We start from the raw sequence: 18,812 nt of genomic DNA, 5'->3' as shown, positions 1-18,812 counted from the left end.
TATCTATGTTTAATGTTCTATGCATGTGCCGCAAGATTCGATGTGATGGAGAATCTTGTAAAGTTTTGGGTTTTTTTGACATTTTTAGGTCATTGCGTTGGATCCATTTGCCAACAACGGGTCGAATAGCATGGCGGTGCGCGTGCGTGTCCTGGAAAGCGGTAAAGGTAGGAACGGCCCGTAAAACCGTGGATTCTGCCTCTGACCATGTAGCAGTAGGATCGTCAGGTTTGGTCGTTACGTTTGGACGGCTAGCGTGCGCCGGCGTATCACAGATTGCGCCACGTTTCCGGCCGTGAGCAGATTCTTGCCGGGCGGAACTGAAGAACTTTCTTGCGACACTACAGCCGTGGAGTAGCGAAACGAGAGTAAAATTAAGGAGGATGCATTTTGGCTCATGAATGCATAGATTTATGTTATTAGAGGTGTATATATATATATTGAAAATCTAGAGATTGTTTTCACAAAATTTACTGATCTAGGGAGTACATTCGCATCCCGTAATTACTTCGCCACTACACCATGCTTGATGTTTTTTTTTTTTTTGAGCAAATCTTGGACTTTAGGTGGAAGCAACAAGAGGCACCCAATGCAACCCAACTCGCCACCGCGAGCAGACGTACATGGATCCTCAAAGCCCACCGACAAGGAAACCGCACTTGCAGCCCAGCCCAAATAAACCTTCAGGCCTTGCTGTTTCCAATCCTTGTTTACGCCATATATGTGGCCCGTTCATTGGGTGGACGCGAGCAGCTTATATTCTCGGTTCTTGGCATCTTCTTTATAAAAACTAGTATAATGTCCGTGCTAATGCCACGACTTTATCTTGGCACATAAAAATAACTAAACAATGATTTTTTCCATACTTCAATTTTTACAAAATTATATTTTTAAGCATGTATTCCATTCTATTAGCTGGAACTTGAAGCCTGGGAAGAAAAAAACAATACGAGCATGAGGGAACTTGTAGAATGAAAATATGGGAACTTGTATTGCCAATAGTATGAGGGCCAAAATTACAATGCTAACGGCTGGAGCATAACATCTCAACATGCTGCTTTGCAAATGCAACCTGTTTTATTTAAGCTGAATTCTTCAGTTAGTGTCTTGATTCAGATAACAGATTTCAGTTACAGAATTCGTCCTTCCCCTAAGCACACCTTTGTACTACCCTGGCCTTAGGTCCAAGACTGATACAAATTTCTAAGTTCACACTCCCTCCTCGCCGGCCATTAGGCATGCTCCATTACTGTCTACATGACTGTTGTCAGATGTGCTACAAAAACCTGCCTTTTCTTCCATTTCTTCACAGACGCTTTCAGAACAGTCGAATGAACCTGAAAGTTTGGAACCCAAACATTATATAAGAGACAAATAGTACTCTGATGCTACACAATTAAAATATCAAGCACACGACCAACAATATAATGTTATATGAGGATTGATAAAATGGGTTGAGTACACACATCACCAATTTAGGACGTCCTTGTAAACTATATTCTCAGTGCTCTTCTCTGTAGGATCCAAATCCTCTTTTGGTTTTACCAAAATTCTTGTTGTTGCTCTTGAGTCTTGACACCCCCTTGATAAATTCTTTTAGCTTTCTTCCTTGCTCGGTACTCACGTTGTTTCTTATTAGCCTCTTCTCTTTGTTCAGTGGTCATTTCAGCTCGACGTTTTCGTTGCTGCCGGTTCCTTTCGTCCCTTTTCCGTGCCGCCTCATCTGAAGTGTTGGTTTGGACATATATAATCAATAAGCCATCGCGAATAGTGTTGCATACCTGAACATCGATGTTGAAGCGAACATACCTATGATATTGGTGATATCACCTAGCTCCTCGCGTGTATCTCTTGATGTAGACGTTGTCAACTATGTATATGTGACAAAAATTATCATTCTTGCTGAATTTTTTTAAGAAACAAACAGGTTGTGTAATGCGAACTGAAATGCATGTCATCCTCAGTCAATTAGATTCAGAAGTCTTGAACCCATTGGAAATCAAAGATTCCATATGTGTGTATGGCTGCCGCTTGCTTTCTATAGGATGATCATATATTAAGAACTTTAAAAGTTGCTAATAATATAGTGTCAAATGTCAAGTTTCACTGCTGAAAGGTCCAAATGGCTAGAGGGGGGTGAATAGCCTATTTAAATTTCTACAAACTTCACTAAGCAAGTGAGTTAGTAAAACAAATGGCGAAGCAATTCTAGCACTAGCTCAACTAAGCTATGCAAGCCACCTATACAAACTAGTACAAGGCTAAACACTAAAGCACAACAACAAGAGAACTAAGCTAAACAAGCTATACAACTAGCAAGGTATGCACAAAAGTAAAGGAGAGGTGAGTGATTGTTATACCGACGTTGTAGAGTAGAAATATAGCCAATCAATCAATCACAACAATAAGAGAATCCTCTGCAAGAGATGACACAAGATTTTTTACCGAGGTTCACTTGCTTTCCGGCAAGCTAGTCCTCGTTGTGGCGATACACCCACTTGATGGATCACGAGCTAATTGGCAATCCAAAGCCAAACCCTCAGCGGGTGCCGCACATCCACTCACAAGATGGGGATCCTCCAAGCCACGAGCAATCCACTAGAGTAGCCAATTGCGATCTCCCGCGGGGAAGACTCAAGAACCCCTCACAAGTCACTTGGTGAGGCTCGAAACAATCTCCAATCACGAGCTCAACACCACCGCTGCTCCAAGCCGTCTAGGGCGTCGGGAAACACCCAAGAGTAACAAGAAATCCGCAGCAAACTCAAGAATCAAGTGTCACTAAATGCAACTCTCAAAGCAATGCACTTGAATCTCACTCAATCTCACTTGGATGAACAATCAAGCAAGGAGATGAGTGGAGGGAGTGTTCTCTAGCTCAAAGTATGCCTCAAGTATTCAAAATGTGCAAGAGAGAGCCTCCCAAAGTCGGCCACCTTCTATTTATAAGCCCCTCAAAGAAACTAGCCGTTGGCTGTTTCCACTGGGCTGAAAACGGGGGCACCGGACGCTACTAAGTGAGCACCGAACGCTCGACTCCCTACGTCCGGTGTACTGGAGTTGGCCACGTGTCCTCTTTGAATCCCGCGTGTCAGATCCTAACGGTCACCTACGGATCATCGGACGCTCTGCAGGTCCACACCGGACGCATGCGCAGAGAGTTCCGCAAACCTACGGATCACCGGACGCTCTGTAGGTCCACACCGGACGCATGCGCAGAGAGTTCCGCAAACCTGCGGGTCACCGGACGCTAAGCACAGGTAGCGTCCGGTGCTCACCGGACCCATGCGCAGAGAGGGTCGCAAAACGTCCGCACACCGGACGCTCTCAGAGTGCATCCGGTGCTCAACCCTAGCAGGGTCAAGCACACCGGACTCTGAGGCCAGCGTCCGGTGCCTCCGCACTCAGCGTCTGGTGAGTGTTTCTCAGTGAGAAAACACTCCCGCGACTTCTCCAAATTTTCCACCGGCGCAATAGAAAATATACACTTAATTTTCTCAAAAGTGTCGAATCCCGCCTCGCAAAGTGTCCACCACCAAAGTGCATGTGTGTTAGCTTTTCACAAACATTTTTATCCAAAAGAGTTAAGTTAGCACTTTACTAGATCCTAATGCATATGCTCAAGATATGGACCTAGTAGCACTTGATTCGAGAGATGACCGTGATTTCCCTTCTTGATAGTCGGCTGTCTATCCTAAACCCGGTCAATCACTTCTCTACTCATCTTAGACCGGCAAAAGTAAAACCCTATGTTTCTACCTTTGCCTTGATCACTTTGCTCCTCGTCTATCACCATGATCTTTACTTCATGCTTCATCCCTTTTGTGATCATGTGGCCACCTTTCCATGCCACCATGCACCTTCATCACATGTGTTGCTATGCCTAACACAAATCACTTAAATACAAGGCATTAGCAACTTGGTGTCATTAATTATCAAAACCAAACTTGGGCTTTCAACTGCGCACCTGGACAAGCTTGAGACAGTTTTGTATTTCTGAAGAGTGGCGAAGAGTGGACTGCACAAATTAAATACTGAAGATTACATTAACTGAATGGGTGCCTGCACGTTGCTTGTCGGCGTCTAGCTATAGGATCATGAGCACGGCCGTGGCACCGTTGCCGGTGATGGGCCAGTACAGTATGGTTACATCCCATGGTTTCTAGCCGCAGGACGATCAGGATTGTTAATGCACTCTCCACCAAACCAAAGCGGACGAATCTAAAAAACAGCCCATTATAACCATTTAATACCAAACCATGGGATTTCAGGCGATTAATTAAATTCATAAGTCTCCAACCCTTCCTCTGCTGTGTTTGTCAACAACTAAACAACTGAAAATTAAGAACAAATCACCTGATGACATAAGAAGTGCAAAATCATAGTCTTCCAATCAGTTTCTGAGTTTTTACACTCATGGCAAACATTTAGCAATCTCTATGTGCTTCATATTTACGGACTCTACATATTCATGCCATCCTCAAGCAACTAAATTCAGAAGTTTGGAATCCATGCGTGTGCAAGGATCGAAATTAAAAGCTAGAAGGTGACCCAACCTGGAACTGGATAACTGTTGCACTAAGCGAGACTTGTGGTGGCTTCACGTGACGATGAAGACAGTGCTGGATGGCTTCACGAGACGTGTGGTTGAGCGTGACGGCAGCGATGCGGAGGTTTGTGCTCGCTCTAGGCCCAGTTTGAAGTCGGCGATCGAGTGCTGACGTCACCGCCGCTGAGGACGCCGCAATCACGGGCGCGGGGGCTTTGGGCTGCGATCGTCATGGTGCCTGCGATGTGGCTCTGGACACAATTCCGGATGGCGCGGTGGAGGCAGTGCTCGCTAGAGGCCCGGTGGCCCCGACACCGCAATCGCGGGCGCAGAGGCTTTGGGCTACGATCATCACGGTGCCTGTGATGTGGCTTTGGACATGATTCTGGCCAGCACGGCGGAGGCAGTGCTCGCTAGAGGCCCGGTGGCTGCGACGTGGCTACGGCGCGATTATGGCTACGTCGGGGATGACCGGCAACGGAGGCAGCAGCCGAGGAAGTCGAGGGCACGGAGTATGTGGCCTGCGTGCAAAGATCGTGGTATCCCGATGTTTAGCGGCCATTTTTTTGTTCGTAGATTTTTTCTTCCTAGATGGATGGCTACGGTGTTTTTTTCCGGCGCTCCTAGGTATCGAACGCGGCTCCTTTTGCTTTGACCACGATGAAGCCTGTGCGGCGTGTGCGTTGAAGCCTCATCGTTGTTGATACAATCAATTGTGACCGTAGGATTGTGATGAAGCCTGTGAGATGTGGGTTTTAGCCATTGATTTTAATAGAAGCGATTTCTTGTGTACAATTTTCTGGGTGCATTATGGTTGGACTCTCTCAGTAGGGGACACAACCTTGGGTGGATATAGTATTGTTTTGATTGGTCCATTATAGTAGAGATGATACAATCAATTGTGGCCGTATGATTATGATGAAGCCTGTGAGATGTGGGTTTTAGCCATTGATTTTAATAGAAGCGATTTCTTGTGTACAATTTTCTGGGTGCATTATGGTTGGACTCTCTCAGTAGGGGCCTTGGGTGGATATAGTATTGTTTTGATTGGTCCATTATAGTAGAGATAAAACATGTGCTGATGAAGCGTTGACCACTAGCAGGCACCCTTAATTTGTGGAATCATCATATGTGTTAAACAAACGTTGAGTCTGCCAAAATTTAAGCGTTGGACACATTATTTTTTTTCAAAATACTCCCACTATCCCGTAGACAAAGGAGGTATGAGAACAGTTTGCAAAAGGTTGGGCGATCCAGTTCAATCTGTCGGACCATGTATCAGTCTGCGGGCAGCAGAGGAACCCAGTTTGACACGCTTGCGGCCCAGCCCAAAATACTTGAGGCCTTGTGTGTTTCCCTAAGCCATATATCTAGAGTGGCCCGTTCATTTAGGTGGACCCAAAGAGTTGAACTAAATCCCGGCGCATCTGGAAAAAAAAACTCAATTAATCATAATTATAATAGGCATATACGTATATGTTAATACACCCGAGCAACTTTATTATGTATGTAGGAGTACTTCCATAATAAGTATGTGTTGTATCGCTACTTATTGTTGCAAGGTACATATACATGACCATGAGTACCCCTCATCTCGCTCCTGCTGCTTTATCTAATATGCACACATGCTGACAGACATGCGTGCAGAAAGACGAGCAGACGGCATAGGAGATGATCGAGGCTCAGTTATTCTGCTAGTGCGTATACATGCGTACATATATAGATACATATACATAGGCCATACGTACATGCACGTCGTCTCCATGCATGACGACAGGATCGATCGACGCGACGATGGATGATCATCGATAGATCTCATCATCGATCAGTTGGTTCAGTAGTAGGGCTGGATCTTCCAGCGCTGGTTGTCGCCCTCGCACCACTTCCAGAGCACGATGTCGGTGCCGTCGCGGACACCGCCGTGCCACTTGTCGCCGTGGAGGGCATCGAAGTTGAGGTAGATGTTGTTGACCATGCGGATGCATCGGAATCCGTTGCCGACGTCGCGGCTCTCGGTCCAGAGCACGGACTCGTCCAGGAAGTCCGGGTTGTAGGGCACCAGGCGCACCGGGTGGGACTGCCCCAGCGAGTGCTTGATGGCCTCCCCGGTCGCCTTGTTCACCAGCGCGAACGCCGGGTAACCTTCCTCGTCCTTGATGCTCGTGCTCCACCTCATGTCCTTGATCCAGTGCTGGTACTCGTCCTTGGGGTTCGCCGGCGCCAGCACCACCCTGCCGTCGCGGATGGTCATGGCGTAGTTGGGGTTGGCGCGGCAGTACACCTTCACGGTCGGCTGCGGCGGCAGCGGCCGACCGCACCCGTTGCCCTCGATGTTCACCTGCGACATCCCGTACGGCACCGGCGGTGCGTACCCCGGCGTAGCGATGCCGCCGCCGTACCGCTGGTCACGGCCGTTGTATGCCATGACGCCGACCGACTTGCAAGCTGCAAACCTCACCTCACGTCACCTCCTCGATCTCCTCTCTGGTGATGAGTCTCTCCGACACAGACAATGCAGCTAGGGCGACGGCCGGGCCGGCGGATTTATAGGGCACTGCGCCGCCACTGCCGCCGGATTCTCCCGGCGGACCCAGTGGTGGTGCATGTGGATGTGGCGGTAGCATCACGCCGTCTGCGCAAGTATGCGCAGCATCGCATCGGTGTGGCGTGCATGGGCAGCGCAGGAAGGACGATGCCATGCGACACTAGCTGATGGAAAGGCGATTCCGTTTCTAGTTGTTTTGGGAAGAAGAATCATGCAGCTATATATTATTATATTGTACAACATTTCTCCAAAAAAGAATGTAATTCTCATTTTTCTAGGAGCCAAAACAATTTCAAGTTTGATCAAATCTATACAAAAGAAGACAATTTTTTATGATTCAGTATCACTGATATGAAATGCATTTTATAGTAAATCTACCTAGAATTGTATTTTTGTGACAGAGGGAGTATAAATCCTGGCAAGACGAGGATAGATCGTCGGAAGCAGCGGTGTCCCGAGGTAGGCTGGAGAATCTTAGCAATTCGATCTACTGCGTCGCGTCTAAGCAGAAAAATCAAAAACGAAACGCAGAAAGGAAAATGGACAGCATCTCTTATTGTTTAAAAAAAACAAGGAAAGAAAAATGGACGGACGACGATAAAAAAAGGGGCCGATCGGAGGCATCGAATGCGAATATATGGAGTGGAATGCCGATCCGTCGTTTTCTTTCGATGCATGATAAGGGTAAACCGGAATCGTTTTATATATCCAGCTGTGCCGGTTTACGTACCTTCTGGATGCTCCTCAAGTTCCTCCAATTTCTTGTGCTTACCATTTGCAATTCTATATATGAGAATGTGTTTAATTGGTCTTCAAACCTGGCTTTTTGCTTGGATGGGTTAGGTTTGTGCTGCTTGGTTGCCTGTCCAACCCCTGAAGCCAGGCCCTATCTGACCTGCCGTATAGATAGAGTCAGATCCAAGTAGAAACACTGAGTTGGTGTTTCTTTTGGAGCTAGACCCGAGCTAGCCGCTCATCTTGTTGGCGTCACCTCCTGTGGTATGGTGCGCCACCGCTCCTCCTCGCTCGTGCCCGCTCCTCCATACGCACCGCGTCCTCCTTTCCCTGCTCCCTCCCCTTCCCATGGCGGATCAAGCTCCTTCCCCTCTCCATCCCCTCCCCGTCTTGTGCGAGCTCCTTCCCCTCCCAATAGCGGCGCAAGCTTCTTCCCCTTCCCATCCCCTCCCTGGCCGACACGAGCTCCTTCCCCCTTTCCATGTCGGCGTGCGGTCTCTCCTCCCTTGGCATCATGGCATGCATCTCTTGCTCTGGATCTGGTGGTCTTGAGCGTGGGCACTAATTCGCCTCCATCTCTAGTGGTCGCCAGACGCAGGAGTGGCACCATCGACGCACCCGACAAACTTGGAGGTCGCCCTGCAATTCGCCTCACAGCGTATCGCCGATGAGCTCCAAGTATCGCTGCAGTACGATAGTTCGCCTCACCGTGAGCTACGTCTTCTCGCTGCTACCCAAGCTTGAAGGAGCTCTTCCTCAAGGAGGACGTTATATAGGTCTAAACATTTAATGTGCCAGACGGTAAACTTTACTGAGAGCAACCAAACAGAACGTTATATAGGTCTAAACATGTCTGTTCTCTTTTCTTTTCAACCGTACTTTTTCTGCCAGTCAACAGTGTTTTTCTCTCACAATAAATCAGCCAACAATAATTTTAGCCTTGATTTTCAAACATTGTATTATTTTTCATACGATCTCAGATGAAAATTATTTTTATATGGAAATTGTGACTCTCGATGGGATCTATAAATTTATAGTTTTGATTTTTTTTAATTTTAGATCTTTAATATGTTAAAAAATAATATAAAGTTCTAGCATATGAATTGCATACAAGGGCTTGTCACCTTAGAAAAATCATATCATTCTTATATGGTATTGGATAAAGATAATATGTATATGAAAATTGTAGCTTTCGATAAGATCTATAAACTACTAGTTTTGCTTTTTTATACTTAAGGTCGTTAAGATGTTCAAAAATAATAAAATTTCAGTAGTATATTAATTGCATATCAGGAATTATCGCCTTACAAAAATCTTATCTTCCTTGTTTGTTGTTAGATAAAAATGCTTTATATATAAAAATTATAGTTTTTTATGAGATCTGCAAATTCCTAGTTTTGAGTTTTGTTAGTTGAGGTCGCTAAGATGCTTAAAAGTAATATAAAGTTTTAGTAGCATATTAATCAGGGACCAAGGCTTCGCCTTAGAAAAATCATATTTTTCTTGTATGGTATTGGATAAAGATACTTTGTATAATACAACTTATAGCCCCTGATAAAATCTACACATTCATAGTTTTGAGTTTTGTCATTTGAGGTCATTAAAGTGCTCAAAATAATCATATAGAATTTGAGCAACATATTAATCGTGTTTTATCTTTTTTAAAAGAAAATCTAGAGAACTACAAATAAAAAAATCTCCAAGTAGGAAGCTGTAGATTTCGTTGAGTGCTATAACTTTCATATAAATATCTTTATCAGACATCATACAAGAAAGATATAATTTTTTCTAAGGTAACAAGTTCTGGGATGCGAATAATATTATGTGGAAAATTTATATTATTTTTAGAATTTTAAATGAAAAAACTCAAAACTATAAAGTCATGGCTCTCATTGAGGGCTTAATTTTTATATAGAAATCATCTTTATCTGAGGTTGGATTGAAAATATACAATTTTTCCTTTGGTGGAGGCTTGTTGCTGCTTATGCATCTTATATACAGATTCGTTCCACGTGGGATAGCAGGTCGGGTGAATGCCCATTTAAACCTAGAAGAGACCCATTACAACTTTAGGAGCAAAAGAAAATATATTTTATGATTTTAGAGACCTAAATGATACCTCAAGACAAATTTGAGGACCACTGCTGAATTTTATCCATCAAGATTTAAGACCGGAACAATGATTGACAAGGATATATATGTTAGAAATTAGCTCCCACAATGGTAACATATTTGCTAACCTCGCCACGTGCCAAAGTGTTTATTAGATCTATCAAGACGAATATATAAGTTTAAAGACGACGCTAGAAGCACGATATTTATTAATAAGATTTATCCTAAGCCTATATCCTTAGGATATGACCACAAACGCTCTTCTAACAACATTTGGCCGCTCTAGAGTCTCGGTAACATATCAGCGCCCTCTTGTGAGCACGTGGCTACATCGTCCTGATAAGAATACAACATTGCTCTTGTATTTACGAGAAGACTGGATCACATAGGCCTTGTTTAGTTGGGCCTTGTTTAGTTCACCCTGAAAACCAAAAAGTTTTTAAGATTCTTCATCACATCGAATCTTGTGGCACATGCATGAAACATTAAATATAGACGAAAACAAAAACTAATTACACAGTTTAACTGTAAATCACGAGACGAATCTTTTGATCCTAGTTAGTCTATGATTGGATAATATTTGTCACAAACAAACGAAAGTGCTACAGTACCGAAAACTTTTCACTTTCCGGAACTAAACAAGGCCTTGGTAAAAATTTTGGATTTTGGGTACTGTAGTACTTTCGTTTGTTTGTGCCAAATATTGTTTAATCATAGACTAATTAGGGTCAAAAGATTCATCTCGCAATTTACAGGCAAACTGTGTAATTAGTTTTTGTTTTCGTCTAAATTTAATACTCCATGCATGTGCCGCAAGATTCGATGTCACGAAGAATCTTGAAATTTTTTTGAACTAAACAAGACCATAGTCTAACTCTACTTCTAGCCTCACTTGACAATACAATCCAAAGTATATATATTTTTTAAAAAATCTATATTATTTTCTCAACGTATTTTTTTATCATAAATTTACTTTGTTTCCAAGATTTTTCTAAAAAGGATGTATATATATGTAGTGTAAATTTACTATTTTTCAATTCACGAAACTAGAGTTACAAATTACCGCAGCAACGCGTGAACCTAAGGATTGGACCCAGAGTAGCCGTGTCGAGTGGTCCAGGGACGGTTGGTGGTGTCAAGAAAATAAGAAATGACATGATTTGCGTTTGAGTGTGACCGTGAGTGGCCTCAGCATGAAACGCGTGCGTTATAGCGTGCATGGGTTGATTGCTTACTCGGACAATTACTATTACAAATAAAGAATACAATATTCCGTGGTATCGTACGGTGCCACATCCACATGTGCTGATCCTGATCTCATATCTGGTCGATCGCCTTGCCTTCCTCTTCCTTCCTGTAACTACTACTACATCTCATAGCTATCTTGTTCCACTGAAAGCAAAGCAGGAAGGGAGAGGTACCTCAGCTGAGCTGCTAAGGGGTATGGCGACGGCGGCGGCACCCGATGACTCCACCGTCAGGTATGTGAGAGAGAGGAGGGAGATGGCTCTGCTTCCTGCTGACGGCCGCCGGATCTGATTCTGATCTAGTAGTATCTGCATGTTATGCATGCAGAGAGACGACGAAAGCTTCTGAGGAGGTGCTGCCCCCAACCCTGGGTTCCGGTTCTCAACCACCAAACCTCTTCGATGGCACAACAAGGCTCTACATCTCCTACATATGCCCATATGTGCAGAGAGTTTGGATAGCTAGGAACTTCAAGGTAGGTAGCTAGGCGACTAGGCGCCACGCCAATTTGTGCTTGATCACCGTACTGTACCTTTCGTCCATCTCCCAAGGATTTCCTTCGCTATAAGCTTGGTTTGTTGTTGGGCAGGGGTTACAAGACAAGATTCAGCTGGTTGCCATAGATTTGCAAGACAAGCCTGCTTGGTAATATAACTATTAGCAGCTTGCATTACTCGATCAGTATAGTTAGGACTAGGATCGTACAGTATTACATTGCATGCTACTCTATCAAATCTTACATACGGAGTACTACCGGCTTTATATATGTTCATATATATAATATCATATCAGTTCCAAACTCAATCCAACCGACTAACCTGTCTTTCACTTAATCCATCTGAATATGATGATGAATTGAAGGTTCCTCGAGAAAGTTTACCCGCCGGGCAAGGTCAACAACCATTTCCTTTGAGGAACACATGACAATTGTTTTTCTTTTCTTTTTCATCAATCAAAAATTACTAATCAAATCAATATGCTGTGACGCAATGCAGATCCCCGTCCTAGAGCACAATGGCAACATCATAGCAGAGTCCTTGGATCTACTCAGCTACCTGGACGCCAACTTTGAGGGCCCTAAGCTGTTTCCTGGTGATCAGGACCCTGCCAAGCAAGCTTTTGCTGATGAGTTGATTGCCAACAGCGATTCCGTCATCACAGCCTTCTTCAAGGCAGGCCGTGCCTATGCCCAAGGACAAGGAGATGATGATATTAGTAAGATACTTGCTCCTGCTCTTGACAAGGTGGAGGAGTCCCTAGGACGTTTCTCTGATGGGCCATTCCTCCTGGGGCAGTCCATGAGCGCAGTCAGTAAACTCATCAATGACTTATTAGTTAATCGTTTTTTAATTAGTTTTGAAGACAATAATCGAATTGCATATATGCAGGTCGACATGGTTTATGCGCCCTTTGTCGAACGCTTCAAGGATTTCTTCGCTGCAGTGAAGCACTACGATATAACACAAGCAAGGCCTAAACTCAAGGAGTGGATAGAGGTGTGTCACTGCCACTGCATGCACCAATCAAATTCAACCATCATTTATAATTTCTTCTGTTAACTCCGCACATTACATTACATTACATTACATCGTGTGCAATAACATAACTGCAGGAGCTGAACAAGATAGATGCCTACGCAGTGACCTGGGGGGATCGCCGTCTGCAGCTTGCTGCCTTGATGAACAAGTTCGGGGTAATATTGGTGCTCTTTTATTTATATAGTACAGTATTAAGTAGTAACAGATCGGGACTGACTCATCTTAATTTGTATTTGCAGATACAAAGCCCAGTAGCCTGATTTGATCATCCCCAGGGGAGGACATCTTCTTGTCAGGCGTTTCATGTTGTATGAGTTGGAATAAGTCTCAACTGAATAAGATGTGTGTCTGCTATAATGTGATTCACACTGTACTCGTCTAGTATTCTCCAAATAATTTGCCTTGTTTATTTCTCTGAAATTCTCAATCAAATGAAATCAACAAATTACCATTCCAAACAAATACAAGCTAAAGTCAAACAAAACCTGCTCTTAATTGTACCCTGGGAAACAAAACTACCCCCAGGTACAAGGAGATCAACGGTGATATATACGAATATTGTTCATTTTTGCCCAATGAACAGTGGTGAGCTTTTCAAAACAAGGAAAACTATGGTCATGTTATCCCACCCAACTGTTGATTGGAGATTAGCCAAATTCTAGCTGCTACCACATGCATCCTTCGACATCTTTTTTCACTACAAGTGCAAACAATAGAATCATGTTAGCTACTGAAATGAATACACTTCTGGAACGAGATGCAAAAAGAGCACACTCACACACACCTCACAAATCGCTGAACTGTTTCTGGAGTGTGGGATTGATGCATGTAAATATTGATTTCTTCTTTCGCTTTGTTCCAAACAGGAAGTTCCGCAACGGTACCCTTGTCCTACTTGGAAAATGCTTGAACTGTTTCCCATAACTACTTTCAGTCTCTGGCTGCGACAAGTGTTGGGATGAAAACTCAAAACTCTCACGTAGCTTCTCTAGGGCGTGGTTAACCTTGGCTTGAAGCCCCCTCATTCGTTCTGACGCTGCCTGCAGCTCGTTCTCAATCCTGCTGGTAGATTGCTGCATGTTTAGGACCTCCCCTTGAAACTTGGCAGCTTCATATGGTGTAAACAACTTGGCTCTGTCCATCTCCAAGCTACCACGCAGGGCTTTGGCTATCTCCTCTTGCAGTCTGCAAAGAGATGCAGACTTAAGCTGCACTTCTTGATCGAGAAGTGTGTTCTGCTCAAACCATACATCCAGTTCAGTTCGGAGCTCTCTCAACTTCTTTTCAGCTGGTTCAGGCTCTGGTCGAGTTTCAGGTTCTCCAGTCTTATTATCGTCCATGTTCTCCTTTTCTTTCTGTACTGCCTCGTATCTTCTGTCAAACTCCTCCATGTGATGGCAAGCCATGCTATACCTTACCATGAACTGCAAATTTTCCTCCACCAAAGTGTCAATGTCATTTCTGAACCTCGCTTCAAAAAGAGACGTGTTGTTAGGTGCATCAATGTTGCTAGAACTGCTTTCCTCCATAGTTGAAATATCTCTACCCAAAGTGCCATTTGATCTGTCAGCTTCTCTAAAAGATCTCACACTTAAGAAACCGTTTGAGTTACTACCCACTTTACTGGGAGGCATCTCCGAGGAATCCAGGAGATCTCTTAGTGACCGAATCTCAACATACTTCATGGAATTTGCATTCCTTAACTCCCGTATAACTGCTTTTGTCTCTTCAAGATGCTCCTGGTTTTTCTTTTCCAGTTCGGTAAGCCTTCTCTTTGTTTCTTTGTAGTTCCGCAGAACTGAAGTATAGTCAGCTAGTAGGATTGCTTCTCTACCTTCAAGCCCATCAAGAAGAAATTCTTGCCAACTAGGTACAAATTCCTCTCCCATCAAACCAGAATTTTCACCCTGACTCCTTCCTTCATGGTTGTTCGAGGTAGTTGCATCGCTTGCAAGCTCTTTGCCATGTGAACTCTTCTTATCTAAGTTTGTCAGAACTTGCTCAGAATCTCCAGCTGGCACACAGAGAGAAGTTTCATCCCTCACTTCTGAGGAATACCTGTTCTTCATATCTTGGATATTATCAACATGACCTAATGAAATACAATCATCCTCTTTAGGCAATCCAACTTGGCTGCATTCGTTCAAACTTTCAATATTTTCTGACCCATTTAGTTGACCACCTTGGTCTGGCAATTCTTCAACAGATTGTGCTTCATTTGCATGCCCCAAGTGTAGGCTCTTATCGGCACCACTGAAACACGTAGCTTCTAGCAATGAGGATTCTTCTAGGGAATCTTTTTCCTTTAAACTGTACAACTCTGAGGAAGCAATTGGACTAATATGCCCACTGGTATTTTGTGATTTACTATCTCCAAGTCCTTCCTCCTGGATTACACTATTGCTGGTAAAAGAACTTCCATCACCAATATTTCCCTCAGCAACTTCCATTAGTGACTGAGAAGCTTCATTAGAGCCATATTTCTTGTCAGAAGTATCCATACTATCTGAGTGGAGGAGATGAGTCTGTCTGACAATTCCCAATGGATATTCGCCTCTCACAATTTCGCCTTTAGCGAAGTTTCTACTTCCATTCTCATTTTCTGATGAACTCTGGAATACTTCTCCTGGTGAGCTATCAACATTGCCCTCACCTGAATCATGAACTCTGTTTTCATTTTCTGAACTGACAACCTGATTAATATGGTTCTCAGAATGTGTAGACGATTTGTATCTAACTTGCTGCATTAAGCAACTCCCAGGGATTTTTTCCTCATTAGCATTCCTTGAGCCATGGATGCCATCGTTACCATTATCATTAACCACTTCCGAGACATCTTCTCTATCTTGGCCCAAACTATGACTTAGAGTTGGTGCATCTATGTCTCTGAAATCCCCACCCTTGCTCTCTTCTGTAGAGTGCTCCAGAACCACATCTTTTAAAACCGTTGCACCATCCCCTACCACAGTTGACAAATTATGCAGGTCTTTAGGACCAACAGATTCAAGTGCCTTTGAGATATTAATTATGCAGCTAAAAACTTCAGAAAAGCCTACGCTGACAGAGGCTTCTTCCTCAATTATTGATCTTTCAAGAACTCGGACTGTGCTAAACTCATCCTCTAATTTCTTAATCTGTTCATTTAAGTCACTTTGGTCATCACGAAGTGCCATCTCATCTTGTAACTCATCCAGTTTATTCTTTAGGTTCTCATTCTCTTGTATGAGTTGATTGATTTGTGCTGTTTGTTTTGGGAACTTGAGCTCCAAGTTGATGACTTTATCAACAAGTTCATCAACATTCTCTGCAATCTCCTCTGCAAAGGATTCAGAACCACTGGCAAAAAACTTTTCAAGTTTCTCATATATGGGCTGCAACTCAAGTATTGTCTGGGTAACCGGGTAAGACCTTGCGTTCACCGATGTGCCTGTGCTGCTTGCCTCTCTTGAAGATGTGTCAGTATTGCCATCCATAGCATGCAGCTGTGCTCGGAGAGACTTTGTTTTTTCCAACTCCACAGCTGCAAGCCTGATCAGCTCCTCAAAATGACGTATAAGCTCAGAAATGGTTCCCTGACAAGATCTAAGAGCTGTTACTGTCATCAAGACACGGGCTTCATCGTCACCAATGGCTGCATGTGCATCAAATTTGTCCTGAATAACACAGATTTCCTTTTGTGTATCTGCAATCTGCTTCTCGATCTCCCAGTACCGAGCAATACCACTCTCGTAAGAACTCTTAACATACTCTTTCTCAGTTTGCAGAACAAGTATAGACTTCTGAAGTCTGTCGATCTCTTCTCGTGCCTCCTCAGTGCTTATGTCTGGATCGGAGGGTAGCTTGTTCCTCCCTGACGGACCTTGTCTCTTTGCATTGAGAATCTCTTGGCCCGTGGACTTGTGCAAGTTGATTGGTGTGATTGCTTTGGGGAAATCCTGATCCTCCTCTTCTAACATTGCATATTGCACCTCTTCTGGACAAGCAGTAGCAATGGTGTGGTTGGCCTTGTGGAGCTCCTTGGATATGTGGTCATAGCGTTCGACGAGAGCTCTGTAAGCCCTGTAGAGTTCCTCCACATGGCTTATCACCACTGGTCTGGTGTGGTAATACATCTCGGCCCTCTTGCCAAAGGAATCGGCCTCCTGTCCGAGGAGTTTAAGCATGATCTTGACTCGATTCTCCATATCTGCACACGACACAAGGTCGGTCATCAGAGAGTTGAGGTCTTGAGGACAGGACAACAATAATTCAGAGCAGGAGATAAATGAAGAACATGTGGGAATTAGAATTGGAACCGAACTGACCCTGCAGGTTTGCGTCGAGCCACTTGGACTGGGTGGTCCTGATGTGGCTCGCCCACCACCACGAGTAGGCGTTGCTCGCCACCCGCTGCAGCATCTTGACATGAATCGCTCCGAGCTCCGGCGCTCCTCAATCGATAGGATCGGATTCGGATCCCCTTCTTCGTCTTCTTTCCCTGATACCCGTGCTGATGCTGCTGATATTGGTTGACTAGCTTGAGCTGAGTCTTGGGAGGATCGGAGGATTCGTGGTTGTGCAGAGAGGAGACTAATCTTCTTGGCTTGGACCCTTTTCTCTCTTTCTTGGCCGGCAGGCAGTGGAGATGGGATGGGATGGGATGCCTTCACCGCGTGCAAAGCAAAAGGTAAGCTAAAGCTGGAGGCTGTGGGTGGGCGGTGGCGGCTGCGTGCTCAGCACCAGTGGTTGAGCTCTTCTCTTCCTCAGGAGGAACAGGAAGCAGGCATGGGGCCATGTGCTGGTGGCAGATCTCATCTCATACTCAGCAGTCAGCATACACCATTGGCACTTCAGGGAAGAGGGAAGACAGGCCCCGCCCGCGCCCGGCGCCCCCAAGGTCCAAGGAATTGACCTTGACCGCCGACGCGCAAGCGCGACGCGGATCGGCTCAGGTTTCACCTTATTCGCCTCACAAATTCTACTTTATAGACTTTTCCGTGATACGACCAAGATAATGTTTAATATCGGCAGAAAAAAATCTTCGATATCCATTTCTTTCGTGTGCTAGTAAATCCACAAATAAGTTCCGCCGCATCTCCATACCATCCTGTCACACATTTGAGTATATATATATATATATATATATATATATATATTTTAGTGTGTCGCATGGATAATACTACGTTTTTGTGAAAAAACTTTCACAAAAACTTAGACAAAGTGTTATACTCACGGTATAAATATGTGTGGCTTGTGGCCTATTCCATGTAGACATATACGTAGGATGAGAAATCCACTTAAGTACTTGTATCAAGATTCACGATCAGCAATATATAGAAATAGTTAAACCATATGTATTTGTTATTGTAAGCGACGGTGATTTTGAGTTAGTTACCCATATATGTCCTCTGCAATGTTTTCTGCCCGTTTAAATTTTCATTTGAAAACATCCTCAACCCATCCAGGAATATGTTTATTTACTGCGGCCGTGTAGTTGTAGCTAAATCCAAGAGTGTATTTGGCATACATAAGCGCTGGTGTGTCTTTACACCACTCTTCCACAGGTCTAGAGTCAATCATGATAAACATTTTTTCCCGCTGATCGAAAACATAAAGCATATATTTTCGAAAAGATAGCCATGGCAAAAGAAACTGCAAACACGGTAACGATTAGAATAGTCTATAGGAAACAATCAATCTGTACTCCATATCCTCACATATACCAATCACAACAGCCATTTCTCTCGTAGTGTATTTTTTACGATATTCTGGCATCTTTGTTAAAGCACACATTCTCTGAAAGCGAAGGATATCGAGAGTCAGTATTAGTATGACTTGCAAAAAAATATATAATATAGCATCTAACTTGTCTTGTGTTGAAGTTAGACTTTATGCAAAATTGTACTTACGCAAAATCTCAGATCTATGTGATGCTTCGTATTATTATTATTATATTTTTTCATTATATTGTATTCTCGAGCTGCTTGAAAACGAACATCTAATTTGAAACAGTTCTCAGAGATGTCTCGATTACTCATTAACAATTCTTGTAGATCCTAGACACTTAGAGCAATCATAGAGAGATGAAAACCTTTGACCCAAGGCT

The 18,812-nt window shown here is 43.8% G+C and overlaps 3 protein-coding genes across 3 annotated transcripts; 1 reads left to right on the top strand and 2 right to left on the bottom strand.

Annotated features, from left to right (window-relative positions):
* Positions 6,002-7,076, bottom strand: LOC110432974 (ricin B-like lectin R40G3). The gene has a single exon (XM_021454370.1). It carries the CDS (start codon positions 6,972-6,974, stop codon positions 6,384-6,386), a length of 591 nt encoding a protein of 196 aa, XP_021310045.1. The 5' UTR covers positions 6,975-7,076; the 3' UTR covers positions 6,002-6,383.
* On the top strand, positions 11,180-13,147 carry LOC110432973 (protein IN2-1 homolog B-like). Its single transcript, XM_021454367.1, has 8 exons — positions 11,180-11,422; positions 11,517-11,664; positions 11,779-11,834; positions 12,051-12,081; positions 12,185-12,496; positions 12,578-12,685; positions 12,802-12,882; positions 12,967-13,147. Exons 1-8 carry the CDS (start codon positions 11,385-11,387, stop codon positions 12,985-12,987), a joined length of 795 nt encoding a protein of 264 aa, XP_021310042.1. The 5' UTR covers positions 11,180-11,384; the 3' UTR covers positions 12,988-13,147.
* LOC8074463 (protein NETWORKED 2B) lies at positions 13,112-17,654 on the bottom strand. Its single transcript, XM_002461187.2, has 3 exons — positions 17,032-17,654; positions 13,512-16,913; positions 13,112-13,424 (listed from the first exon to the last, which is right to left on the bottom strand). Exons 1-2 carry the CDS (start codon positions 17,123-17,125, stop codon positions 13,513-13,515), a joined length of 3,495 nt encoding a protein of 1,164 aa, XP_002461232.2. The 5' UTR covers positions 17,126-17,654; the 3' UTR covers positions 13,112-13,424; position 13,512.

The sequence above is a fragment of the Sorghum bicolor genome, chromosome 2, assembly GCF_000003195.3.
Source record: "Sorghum bicolor cultivar BTx623 chromosome 2, Sorghum_bicolor_NCBIv3, whole genome shotgun sequence".
In the NCBI taxonomy this organism is placed as follows: domain Eukaryota; kingdom Viridiplantae; phylum Streptophyta; class Magnoliopsida; order Poales; family Poaceae; genus Sorghum; species Sorghum bicolor.
Note: the sequence above shows the minus strand (reverse complement) of the source record. Positions and strands in the feature narration are given on the sequence as shown.